Below are 14,602 nucleotides of genomic sequence, written 5' to 3' on the forward strand. Positions count from 1 at the left end.
CACGGAGATCCATCGTCACACAGAGATCCATCGTCACACACGGAGGCTCTGGCCTCCACGCAGTCACACATTTCATCCTCTGATGATGTTACACTTCTTGACTGAAGAGCATATAACCTGGAGCTGAGAGTTCACCAGCGTCTCATAAGTCACGGGGAGGTGAATGGCGGCAGATCATCTGGTAATCGCGCTCTCTGTAGTGTCATTTCCACATTAGCGCTGTCTGTTCTCCGCATCACGGCCGCACCAGAAGATTTATTACGTGTCTCCATAAGTCTCTCCATTCACTGACAGGCAGCATGCGGATACTTCACATTCCACAGAAGACAAGCATGTGGATCTGCCAGAAAAGTCCAACGACTAACATATGGCCGCCATTAAAGCTTCCGCCGAGGTTCTTCCCCAGCTTTCCCACACCCCTGCATAACCTATCTGTCTGCAGTACAACGACCCTTTCTTCAGCCTCCTCTGTCCTCCTCCTCCTCCTCCTCCCGTCTCCTCCTCTCGCCTGCTCCTTGTGTTTTTGGGGGTCTCTGTATAATTTGCGCGGTTTGACTGCCGCTTCTCAGACAAGGTAATGGTTAGAGCAATATTTCCGATGTGAGGGGCTTCCTGTAAGATGGTGGGATGAGAAGGGAGGGTCCGGTCCATGGAGAGAAGCGGACCGAGGAGGAAGAAAAGATGGAAAAACAACAGGCGAACTCGTCCCACACCAGAATATCCGACATTTCACCTCCTCCGACCATAGGAGCCCCCGGGTCGCCCTGTTGTGGAGGGTCTCTATCCTGACTACCGCTGTCCAGCATTACAGCTTCCATAGGTTGTCGGCCATGAAGTGACATTATTCTGCGCCAGTCTACACTGCCAGTCCAGAGTCGTATTCATGAACCAGGCAGGTCTGGATGAGCGGGTCCTATGGATGCATTAAGATACAGGAGAGCGGAAAACAAGAAATTGTGGGAGGAAAGTGAATATACAGTTAGGTCCATATATATTTGGACAGAGACAACATTTTTCTAATTTTGGTTATAGACATTACCACAATGAATTTTAAACAAAACAATTCAGATGCAGTTCAAGTTCAGACTTTCAGCTTTCATTTGAGGGTATCCACATTAAAATTGGATGAAGGGTTTAGGAATTTCAGCTCCTTAACATGTTCCACCCTGTTTTTAAAGGGACCAAAAGTAATTGGACATTTGACTCCAAGGCTACTTCATGGACAGGTGTGGGCAATCCCTTCATTATGTCATTCTCAATTAAGCAGATAAAAGGCCTGGAGTTGATTTGAGGTGTGGTGCTGCACTTGGAAGGTTTTGCTGTGAAGTAAACATGCGGTGAAAGGAGCTCTCCATGCAGGTGAAACAAGCCATCCTTAAGCTGCGAAAACAGAAAAAACCCATCCGAGAAATTGCTGCAATATTAGGAGTGGGAAAATCTACAGTTTGGTTCATCCTGAGAAAGAAAGAAAGCACTGGTGAACTCATCAATGCAAAAAGACCTGGGCGCCCACGGAAGACAACAGTGGTGGATGATCGCAGAATAATCTCCATGGTGAAGAGAAACCCCTTCACAACAGCCGACCAAGTGACCAACACTCTCCAGGAGGTCGGCGTGTCAATATCCAAATCTACCATAAAGAGAAGACTGCATGAAAGTAACTACAGAGGGTTCACTGCACGGTGCAGCCACTCATAAGCATCAAGAAGAAAAAGGCTAAAAAACATCTAAAAAAGCCGCACAGTCCTGGAAGAACATTCTATGGACAGATGAAACCAAGATCAACCTCTACCAGAATGATGGAAAGAGAAAAGTATGGCGAAGGCGTGGTACAGCTCATGATCCAAAGCATACCACATCATCTGTAAAACACGGCGGAGGCAGTGTGATGGCGCGGGCATGCATAAACCCGGCGGAGGCAGTGTGATGGCGCGGGCATGCATGGCGGCCAGTGGCACTGGGTCACTAGTGTTTATTGATGATGGGACACAGGACAGAAGAATGAATTCTGAGGTCTTCAGAGCCGCCATACTGTGTGCTCAGATCCAGTCAAAAGCAGCCAAACTGATCGGTCGTCGTTTCATACTACAGATGGACAATGACCCAAAACATAAAGCCAAAGCAACCCAGGAGTTTATTATTATAAAAAAGTGGAATATTCTTGAATGGCCAAGTCAGTCATCTGATCTCAACCCAACTGAGCAGCATTTCACTTGTTAAAGACTAAACTTCAGACAGAAAGGACCACGAACAAACAGCAACTGAAAACCACCGCAGTGAAGGCCGGCCGAGCATCAAAAAGGAGGAAACACAGCGTCTGGTGATGTCCATGAGTTCAAGACTTCAGGCAGTCATTGCCAACAAAGGGTTTTCAACCAAGTACTAAAAATGAACATTTTATTTAAAATTATTGATTCTGTCCAATAACTTTTGGTCCCTTTAAAAACAGGGTGGCACATGTTAAGGAGCTGAAACTCCTAAACCCTTCATCCAATTTTAATGTGGATACCCTCAAATGAAAGCTGAAAGTCTGAACTTCAACTACATCTGAATTATTTTGTTTAAAACTCATTGTGGTAATGTCTATAACCAAAATTAGAAAAATGTTGTCTCTGTCCAAATATATATGGACCTAACTGTAAAGGAGAAGAAGATGAAGAAGAAGAAGAGTGATGACACCTGAGCCTGCGGTCATCACCAGTGACATCTATGGCTGCCATCTCTGGGGGTCCCGGGGGGGCTCAGTGTAAACTGCTCGTATACCCACATTATACACCGCTGAGGGGCGACATTCCTCTGGGGTCCAGCAGGAGGCGCCATTCATGGTGGCCAGTGTTATATCCAGGGCGAGATGACAGCACGTCAGGGAGTTGCTATACGAGCAGTTATCCTACGTATACAGGCAGCATGGATTCTGCAGGACAGCGCCCCCCGCAGGTCGCAGGGGATAGTGACATGCTTGTTTGTGGTGCAGGGGAATCCTCTGGTCCTTGGCTCCATATACATAAATCACCACGTACAGACACGGGCGGAATCTTATTCATTGATACATACGTGTGTGATTGAGGATAATGTCACATTTGCCTGTAGCTGAACCGTGGGGCCCTGGAGTTGGTTACTGGTGGGCCCTCGGGACCCCAGTCCGACGCTGTATCTATGAATGGTTGTGGTTTTGGGTAATGTGTGGACGCTCTTGTTTTCCTCCACTCAGGACACGTCCACAGTCATCGACTAAGAGCCCTGGAAGCACAAACACCCTCTGTGTGCAGGAAGGAAGCCATGAAGGGGTTAAGCCGAGGTGCAGGACTGATAGCAGCGGCTGCGGAGCAAAGTGCGGCTGTCAATCCTCCCAGCACAGAGAAGAAAAAATATCTTTGGGGACCTATATCTTTTAGAAAAAAATCCCCGGTGTTGACCAGATACAAATTACCTTTATTATTATAATATTAAAAACCCCCAAAAAAATAAGTGCAGTCAACACAAACCATCACCATGACAGCAACACATCATAGGAAAGACCAGGGTGGTGCCTAGCCCTGTCCTGCACTACCTGCCCCTGCCTGCCAGCGGAGGTTGGCACCCTGAAATAGTACGACAGTGGCGCCCCCGCTCACCGACGACTCTCCGCTAACCTGTCCCTTGTAGGCCATGTATTGCAGACACAACGCCTCGACGCCATATCTAGGGGGGTCCGCCCGGAGATGCTGCACCATAGATCGGTTATGGCACCTGTCATGATGAGCTAAGTAACCCTTTAGAAATGTGTAGTGCTCCTGATGAACCTCATGCAAGAGTGAGGGGAAACGCGTCAGTTTAGAAGGGATGCTCTTATAGACTTATAAGCAATATATATGGTCGTGCCCCAGGGGTTTGTACGGTATCCTATTAGCAAAGAGACCGGTTGATTGTGGTCTGTCTCTTGGGGTCCGAATAGTGGTGACACCGATTGATTGTTAATTGTATATATTTGGTAATAATTAATGCATCAGGTTGATCTGGATGTGTATTGGGCCAGATACTTGTGATTTTTGTACATCAAACTGCATTGTGTCTGGAATACATGCCTTACGAATGAGTGTCATGCCAAGGGGACCCGTACATATATATGTGACCCTGGGGAGCATTTAGATATTTTTGACAAGCACTACAGCACCTTATTACATATTATACCCTTAATTAACAGTAGGTTGCAACCCCCGACCTACGGTCTCCTTCCCCACCATCCTGTAGAATGTAAGCCCCCAAGGGCAGGGTCCTCGCCCCTCTGTATCAGTCCGTCATTGTTAGTTTGTTTACTGTATGTGATATTTGTAACTTGTATGTAACCCCTTCTCATGTACAGCACCATGGAATCAATGCTGCTATATAAATCAATAATAATAATAATAATTATCTAACAATGGACAGGTTAGTGGATAGTCGTCGTTGAGCGGGGGCGCCATTGTCGTACTATTTCAGGGTGCCAACCTCCGCTGACAGGCAGGGGCAGAGTAGATAGCACTATAGACCCCAGTTTTGCTTCAATCATGCAAACGATTTGTTATGACTGTTTATGTTCCTATCCCATCCTACTAGCGCTCAATAGGGGTAGGAGGGACAGTCGACGGTGAGCGGGGGCGCCAATTGCGCAGGATTATAGGGTGCAGGTAGTGCAGGACAGGACAGGCACCACCTCGGTCTTTCCTATGATGTGTTGCTGTCATGGTGATGGTTTGTGTTGACTGCACTTATTTTTTGGGGGTTTTTAATATTATAATAATAAAGGTAATTTTTATCTGGTCAACACCAGGGATTTTTTTCTGTGAATTTTTTTCCTCCCAGCACAGGCAACATCACAGTGTCACCCGGACAGGAGGCTCTGTATAGTGGGGGCTCTGTATAGTGGAGGCTCTGTATAGTGGAGGCTCTGTATAGTGGAGGCTCTGTATAGTGGAGGCTCTGTATAGTGGAGGCTCTGTATATAATAATAATAATAATTTTTATTTATATAGCGCCAACATATTCCGCAGCGCTTTACAAATTATAGAGGGGACTTGTACAGACAATAGACATTACAGCATAACAGAAATATAGTTCAAAACAGATACCAGGAGGAGTGAGGGCCCTGCTGCTCGCAAGCTACAAACTATGAGGAAAAGGGGAGACACGAGAGGTGGATGGTAACAATTGCTATAGTTATTCGGACCGGCCATAGTGTAAGGCTTGGGTGTTCATGTAAAGCTGCATGAACCAGTTAATTAATTTTTTTTTTTTTTTAATATAGGCCACACAGGGATCGTTAGGTTAATGCATTGAGGCGGTAGGCCAGTCTGAACAAATGAGTTTTTAGGGCACGCTTAAAACTGTGGGGATTGGGGATTAATCGTATTATCCTAGGTAGTGCATTCCAAAGAATCGGCGCAGCACGTGTAAAGTCTTGGAGACGGGAGTGGGAGGTTCTGATTATTGAGGATGCTAACCTGAGGTCATTAGCGGAGCGGAGGGCACGGGTAGGGTGGTAGACTGATACCAGGGAGGAGATGTAGGGTGGTGCTGAGCCATGGAGTGCTTTGTGGATGAGGGTAGTAGTTTTGTACTGGATTCTTGAGTGGATGGGTAGCCAGTGTAATGACTGGCACAAGGTAGAGGCATCGGTGTAACGGTTAGTGAGGAATATGATCCTGGCAGCAGCATTCAGGACATTGGAGCGGGGAGAGTTTGGTAAGAGGGAGGCCGATTAGTAGTAGTATAGTGTATAGTGTATAGTGTAGTGTATAGTGGGGGCTCTGTATAGTGGGGGCTCTGTATAGTGGAGGCTCTGTATAGTGGGGGCTCTGTATAGTGGAGGCTCTGTATAGTGGGGGCTCTGTATAGTGGGGGCTCTGTATAGTGGAGGCTCTGTATAGTGGGGGCTCTGTATAGTGGAGGCTCTGTATAGTGGGGGCTCTGTATAGTGGGGGCTCTGTATAGTGGGGGCTCTGTATAGTGGAGGCTCTGTATAGTGGGGGCTCTGTATAGTGGGGGCTCTGTATAGTGGAGGCTCTGTATAGTGGAGGCTCTGTATAGTGGAGGCTCTGTATAGTGGGGGCTCTGTATAGTGGGGGCTCTGTATAGTGGAGGCTCTGTATAGTGGAGGCTCTGTATAGTGGGGGCTCTGTATAGTGGGGGCTCTGTATAGTGGAGGCTCTGTATAGTGGGGGCTCTGTATAGTGGGGGCTCTGTATAGTGGAGGCTCTGTATAGTGGGGGCTCTGTATAGTGGGGGCTCTGTATAGTGGAGCTGATTGAGTCATCACCGGGCCGATCGGTTACTTCTCAGCAGCACTAGCCCACCAGGGTGAAGGATGCGACCCCTCTCCACCCTACATCACCTGGTATACAGTGCATTAACCCCTCTGCACCTTCGCCCACCAGGGATAATACAGGAGATTCCTTGCCACTCTAGAACGCCTAGATGAATTAACCCTTTGCCACCTTTGCCCCCCAGGGATGATATATGCTAACCCCTCACCACTCTGGATCAATTAGTATAATATCTGCCCACCCAGAATCTCCAGGATTACATGATTTACTGCAGACCCCGGCCATACATCACACCACTGACCACCAGGGACAATAGATATTAACCCCTTCACCACCCGAGATGGCCCGCAATGGTACGGCTAAACACAACCCCCCCTGGACCAGCAGTAATGATGAGAGCGCACCCCTGAACAACCACAGACCCTGAGGGAAAGTGGGTATTAACCTCTTCACCACCGTGGACCATTAGCAATTAAGTGACATGAGAAACACAATGTTTCGAGATCGCTGTCTAATGTGCAGGGTGGGGCGCCACCTAGTGGCAGGTTCATAAATCAATGGAATGGAAACGATTCTTCCACCCCGAGCACTTGAGGTACTAGGAGCACTTAACGATGGATACAAGGTATAGAGTGACTGACGACGGAATCCGACCCAGACTGAGAGAACAATGCAGATTATTGTTACAAAGAATAAAAAAAAACATCAGAGCGGAGCTCAGCGCCCAAATACTGCGCACTGGTATCTGTCTGCACCAAAAGGAAGAACAGGTGAAAAAACCACCCGGTCCCTTAATCACAGCGAGAAGGGACAATCCGAGAGTCAGCGCTCCTGCACATGGACGGATGTCACACATCACCGCCATCTTCTCTGACAGCTCCTCATTATGAGCCATCAGCAGCAAAAACATGGCACCAATGGGGGGTGTTACATAGGACTGCAGGTGACAAGCCACAGGGGCACAAACATGGCACCAATGGGGGGTGTTACATAGGACTGCAGGTGACAAGCCACAGGGGCACAAACATGGCACCAATGGGGGGTGTTACATAGGACTGCAGGTGACAAGCCACAGGGGCACAAACATGGCACCAATGGGGGGCGTTACATAGGACTGTAGGTCACGAGTCACAGGGCACAAACATGGCACAAATAGGGGATGTTACATAGGACTGCAGGCAACATCTACTACATTATCTGTACTCAAAGATATCACTGTGTTATCTGTGGTGTTACATAGGACTGCAGGTGACATCTACTACATTATCTGTAGTGTTACATAGGACTGCAGGTGACATCAACTACATTATCTGTACTCGCACAGTTATCACTGTGTCATCTGTGGTGTTACATAGGACTGCAGGTGACATCTACTGCACTATCTGTACTCAGAGAGATATCACTGTGGTATCTGTGGTGTTACATAGGACTGCATGTGACATCTACTACATTATCTGTACTCAGAGAGTGTTCACTGTGTTATCTGTGGTGTTACACAGGACTGCAGGTGAGATATACTACATTATCTGTACTCGCACAGTTATCACTGTGTTATCTGTGGTGTTACATAGGACTGCAGGTGACATCTACTACATTATCTGTACTCAGAGAGCTATCACTGTGTTATCTGTGGTGTTACGTAGGACTGCAGGTGACATCTACTACATTATCTGTACTCAGAGAGTGATCACTGTGTTATCTGTGGTGTTACATAGGACTGCAGGTGACATCTACTACATTATCTGTACTCGCATAGTTATCACTGTGTTATCTGTGGTGTTACATAGGACTGCAGGTGACATCTACTGCACTATCTGTCCTCGGGAGCGTTATATCGGGGTGAATCCTGCATTTCCCGCAGTCGGGGAGCTGTACTCTGCGCTGTTGGGAGCTGTCACTCTCTGTCTTTCCTCTGGACTCTGCTCCCTGATGGATCTCAGTCCTGTGGCCTCAGCCCGGGGTCACCTGGGGTCTGTGGGGCCCAAATATCTAGAAATCACAAACAGACGAAATCATCCTGTAGTAATTGTCTGCAGAGCCTGAGATGGGGGAATCTGCGGACCCCGGGGGTCTCCTGTGAGAGGAAGGAGCCCCCTGATCACTGTGGACCCCGCACAGCCCCGCACACTGACCCCGCACACTGGCACCGCACACTGACCCCGCACACTGGCACCGCACAGCCCCGCACACTGGCACCGCACACTGACCCCGCACACTGACACCACACGGACCCTGCACAGCCCCGCACACTGGCACCGCACACTGACCCCGCACACTGACCCCGCACACTGGCACCGCACAGCCCCGCACACTGGCACCGCACACTGACCCCGCACACTGACCCCGCACACTGGCACCGCACAGCCCCGCACACTGGCACCGCACACTGACCCCGCACACTGACACCACACGGACCCCGCACAGCCCCGCACACTGACCCCGCACAGCCCCGCACACTGACCCCGCACAGCCCCGCACAGCCCCGCACACTGGCACCGCACACTGACACCACACGGACCCCACACAGCCCCGCACACTGACACCACACTGACCCCGCACACTGACCCCGCACACTGACACCACACTGACCCCGCACACTGACACCACACTGACCCCGCACAGCCCCGCACACTGACCCCGCACACTGACACCACACTGACCCCGCACAGCCCCGCACACGGACCCCGCACACTGACACCACACTGACCCCGCACACTGACACCACACTGACCCCGCACAGCCCCGCACACTGACACCACACTGACCCCGCACACTGACACCACACTGACCCCGCACACTGACACCACACTGACCCCGCACACTGACACCACACTGACCCCGCACAGCCCCGCACACTGACATCACACTGACCCCGCACACTGACACCACACTGACCCCGCACACTGACCCCGCACACTGACACCACACTGACCCCGCACAGCCCCGCACACTGACCCCGCACAGCGACCCCGCACACTGACACCACACTGACCCCGCACACTGACCCCGCACACTGACACCACACTGACCCCGCACAGCCCCGCACACTGACCCCGCACAGCGACCCCGCACACTGACACCACACTGACCCCGCACACTGACCCCGCACACTGACACCACACTGACCCCGCACAGCCCCGCACACTGACCCCGCACACTGACACCACACGGACCCCGCGCACTGACCCCGCACACTGGCACTGATACAATGTAGCCAGAGCGGATACAACTAATGTAAACAAACAAGTCCAGTAATGTAAACACAGAACTATTGTAAACACACAGGTGTCCGTGGCGCCGTCCACTTACCAGAGCGCAGACACCGGTCAGGAGCGAACAGCAGACGATGGAAGCAACACTGGTCCACAGCAGCAGCAGAGATGGTCCCATATCCAGGAGGCGCCGCTGCATCCAACACACAGGGCTCGGGTCACACCTGCCCCCGGGGGGTCTCTGCCTGCACGCCCACCTGGCGGCGCCACCTGAGGACACAGGCCATGTCTCCAAGATCAGAGGGGGCTCTGCTGCATCCAGGGGCTCTGCTGCATCCAGGGGCTCTGCTGCATCCAGGGGCTCTGCTGCAGGGGGCCCGGGCGGGGGTCTGCAGCTGCAGTCAGCAATATGGACACTGAAATCCCATCACAGACAAGACAGAGGAGCTGTGAAGAGAGGCAGCAGGAGGCCAGGAGCTGTGAACAGAGGCCAGGAGCTGTGAACAGAGGCCAGGAGCTGTGAACAGAGGCCAGGAGCTGTGAACAGAGGCCGGAGGAGGCCAGGAGCTGTGAAGAGAGGCCAGGAGCTGTGAACAGAGGCCAGGAGCTGTGAACAGAGGCCAGGAGCTGTGAACAGAGGCCAGGAGCTGTGAACAGAGGCCAGGAGCTGTGAACAGAGGCCAGGAGCCTCCAGGTCCCACCGCGGGGCTCAGCACCAGGACTTCGGCTCTTTTACTTTCCTGGAGCCAAACTTTGTCCTAAACTGAAGCTCAAGTCCCCTGTACCAGGAGTAGATCCCCCATCCTCCACACCCCTGGATCCCTGGATCCCCAGCAGCAGATCTATAGCTTTATCTCCAGCTCCGCTTTGTTGTCGGGTCAGATGAGGTTCCGGAGCAGATCTGTGGACGATGTGATCTCAGCACGTGTAGATCTGATCTCTCTGTGATCCGGCTTCTGGATCTTGGTGGCTCCTGATCTGCCCCCCATGGATCGTCTCTGCAGATCTGTCCGGACCCCGATAGTCCCCGACTACAACTGAGGTGCCAGAGCCTGAAGCGGAGCTGGAGCCCCCCAGGGTGGGGGTCTGCACTGTGACACGATGTATTTATATCCTTGGTGCTTGATTGACAGGTTAAGTATTCAGTCAGAATGGGGGGTCCTACCTAGATGACTACTAGGATGGGGGTCCTCATTGGAAGACTCTCAGGATGGGGGTCCTCGCTGAATGACTGACAGGATGGGGGTCCTCGCTGAATGACTGACAGGATGGGGGTCCTCTCTGGGTAACTCTCAGGATGGGGGTCCTCACTGTATGACTGACAGGATGGGGGTCCTCACTGTATGACTGAGAAGATGGGGGTCCTCACTGTATGACTGACAGGATGGGGGTCCTCACTGGATGACTGACAGGATGGGGGTCCTCACTGGATGACTGACAGGATGGGGGTCCTCACTGTATGACTCTGGAAGGGGGTCCTCACTTGATGACTGACAGGATGGGGGTCCTCACTGGATGACTCTCAGGATGGGGGTCCTTAGTGGATGACTTTGAGGATGAGGGTCCTCTCTGGATAACTCTCAGGTTTGGGGTCCTCTCTGGATCGCTGGCTGGGGTCTTCACTCTGTGATGGATTGGCAGACAGGCAGGGGTCCCTGCTAGGAGTTGTAGTGCTGTCTGTCTGCAGCCGGTAGCTGAGGGGCTGTGCAGGGCTCTGCAGGGAGTTGTAGTGCTGGGAGTTGTAGTGCCGTCTGTCTGCAGGATAATAGCCGCCCTCCGCTCCTCAGCCGCCGCCGCCGCCGCTCTCCGGTCACTGGAGCTCTCACTACTGGGGAGGACGGGATAAGGCAGCATGGGCCGCAGCCGATTGGTTCCCCGGATCAGCCACGTGACTCCCAGGCTCAGGGGGGCTGTTTACCCTCCAGTGGGCACAGAGTGTTTGCTGTGGCTGCAGAGTGGGGCCGATGCCCCCCGAGTCTCCCCTGCGCCCCCCACCAGGGACACAAAGCCTCTGTGCCTCATAAGACACCAATGTTATGACCAGAGGAGCAGCCATGGTGGGTGCAGGGGCTGCAGCTGGATCCTGGGGGCCACACTGGCCCCATATGAGAAGACCATGATGACTGGGGGTCCTGCTGGAGATATTGCACTGGGGTCTACAAGCCTCATATTATGCTGCTGTGTATAACTGGCACATGGCTGGTTTTTCACTTGGTCTCAAGAGCTTACACCACTAAGGGTTAATGCAGGTTTGCCGCCATATAAGCTGCGGGTGCATGTACTAGTGATTCTGAAGACGTGGTGTGCTGGGACTTGTAGTACCACGTGTGCATGTTTGCCTGAATTCGCCTTGGTTTTGATGGTGCACTTACTTCTTTGGCCACTAGGGGCGCTGCTGTTTTGCACGTGTGCGGACAATGTCATTCTGGCCATGTGTGCTACGTATAATAATAATATAATGTATAATATAATAATTATATATAATGTATAATAATAATAATGTGTGCTGCCATCAGCTCCTGAGCGCAGGTTGTCGGGGGTCAGCACATCGGCCTGTAGGGGGGCTTCCTACAATGTGAGACCCTCGATGGCAACCAGAAGGGATGACATACGCCAGACTTAGGTTATAGAGATGATATTAACCCTTTTTGGGGCTTTTTGATGTATTCACCTCTCTGGCACAGTGCAGAAGCCATCGCTGTCCCCATTGGGGCTCACAATCTAGATTCCCCATCAGTCATTGGCGTCTGGGAGGAAACCGCGCAAACACTACAACTGCTATTATAGTTATTAGAGCCACAACTTTCTCCAGAATGTTCTAGCCTGAACCGCAATGTATAAGTCACATGTTACCGCTCCGCCACGTGCGGTGATGATGCCGCCTCCACCGGGCACCGCGATGTATAAGTCACACGTTACCGCTCCGCCACGTGCGGTGATGATGCCGCCTCCGCCGGGCACCGCGATGTATAAGTCACACGTTACCGCTCCGCCACGTGCGGTGATGATGCCGCCTCCGCCGGGCACCGCGATGTATAAGTCACAGGTTACCGCTCCGCCACGTGCGGTGATGATGCCGCCTCCGCTGGGCACCGCAATGTATAAGTCACAGGTTACCGCTCCGCCACGTGCGGTGATGATGCCGCCTCCACCGGGCACTGCGATGTATAAGTCACACGTTACCGCTCCGCCACGTGCGGTGATGATGCCGCCTCCGCCGGGCACCGCGATGTATAAGTCACACGTTACCGCTCCGCCACGTGCGGTGATGATGCCGCCTCCGCTGGGCACCGCGATGTATAAGTCACATGTTACCGCTCCGCCACGTGCGGTGATGATGCCGCCTCCGCCGGGCACCGCGATGTATAAGTCACATGTTACCGCTCCGCCACGTGCGGTGATGATGCCGCCTCCGCTGGGCACCGCGATGTATAAGTCACATGTTACCGCTCCACCACGTGCGGTGATGATGCCGCCTCCGCCGGGCACTGCGATGTATAAGTCACACGTTACCGCTCCGCCATGTGCGGTGATGATGCCGCCTCCGCCGGGCACCGCGATGTATAAGTCACACGTTACCGCTCCGCCACGTGCGGTGATGATGCCGCCTCCACCGGGCACTGCGATGTATAAGTCACACGTTACCGCTCCGCCACGTGCGGTGATGATGCCGCCTCCGCTGGGCACCGCGATGTATAAGTCACATGTTACCGCTCCGCCACGTGCGGTGATGATGCCGCCTCCGCCGGGCACCGCGATGTATAAGTCACATGTTACCGCTCCGCCACGTGCGGTGATGATGCCGCCTCCACCGGGCACCGCAATGTATAAGTCACATGTTACCGCTCCGCCACGTGCGGTGATGATGCCGCCTCCGCCGGGCACCGCGATGTATAAGTCACACGTTACCGCTCCGCCACGTGCGGTGATGATGCCGCCTCCGCCGGGCACCGCGATGTATAAGTCACACGTTACCGCTCCGCCACGTGCGGTGATGATGCCGCCTCCACCGGGCACCGCGATGTATAAGTCACACGTTACCGCTCCGCCACGTGCGGTGATGATGCCGCCTCCGCCGGGCACCGCGATGTATAAGTCACATGTTACCGCTCCGCCACGTGCGGTGATGATGCCGCCTCCGCCGGGCACCGCGATGTATAAGTCACACGTTACCGCTCCGCCACGTGCGGTGATGATGCCGCCTCCGCCGGGCACCGCGATGTATAAGTCACACGTTACCGCTCCGCCACGTGCGGTGATGATGCCGCCTCCACCGGGCACCGCAATGTATAAGTCACATGTTACCGCTCCGCCACGTGCGGTGATGATGCCGCCTCCGCCGGGCACCGCGATGTATAAGTCACACGTTACCGCTCCGCCACGTGCGGTGATGATGCCGCCTCCACCGGGCACCGCGATGTATAAGTCACATGTTACCGCTCCGCCACGTGCGGTGATGATGCCGCCTCCGCCGGGCACCGCGATGTATAAGTCACACGTTACCGCTCAGCCACGTGCGGTGATAATGCCGCCTCCGCCGGGCACCGCGATGTATAAGTCACACGTTACCGCTCCGCCACGTGCGGTGATGATGCCGCCTCCGCCGGGCACCGCGATGTATAAGTCACACGTTACCGCTCCGCCACGTGCGGTGATGATGCCGCCTCCGCCGGGCACCGCGATGTATAAGTCACACGTTACCGCTCAGCCACGTGCGGTGATGATGCCGCCTCCGCCGGGCACCGCGATGTATAAGTCACATGTTACCGCTCCACCACGTGCGGTGATGATGCCGCCTCCGCCGGGCACCGCGATGTATAAGTCACACGTTACCGCTCAGCCACGTGCGGTGATGATGCCGCCTCCGCCGGGCACCGCGATGTATAAGTCACATGTTACCGCTCCGCCACGTGCGGTGATGATGCCGCCTCTGCTGGGCACCGCGATGTATAAGTCACACGTTACCGCTCCGCCACGTGCGGTGATGATGCCGCCTCCGCCGGGCACCGCGATGTATAAGTCACACGTTACCGCTCAGCCACGTGCGGTGATGATGCCGCCTCCGCCGGGCACCGCGATGTATAAGTCACACGTTACCGCTCCGCCACG

The 14,602-nt window shown here is 53.2% G+C and overlaps 1 protein-coding gene across 1 annotated transcript in view; it reads right to left on the minus strand.

The window, feature by feature from the left end:
* The window catches only part of PTH1R (parathyroid hormone 1 receptor), a 279,840-nt gene extending 268,532 nt beyond the window's left edge, over positions 1-11,308 (minus strand). The window contains exon 1 of the mRNA XM_069729136.1: positions 9,591-11,308. Within this exon, the coding sequence (XP_069585237.1) occupies positions 9,591-9,692 (102 nt within the window). The 5' untranslated portion in view covers positions 9,693-11,308. The remainder of the gene's footprint in view (positions 1-9,590) is intronic.
* Between the last annotated feature and the right edge of the window lie 3,294 nt (positions 11,309-14,602).

This window comes from Ranitomeya imitator, chromosome 6 (genome assembly GCF_032444005.1).
Source record: "Ranitomeya imitator isolate aRanImi1 chromosome 6, aRanImi1.pri, whole genome shotgun sequence".
Lineage (NCBI taxonomy): Eukaryota > Metazoa > Chordata > Amphibia > Anura > Dendrobatidae > Ranitomeya > Ranitomeya imitator.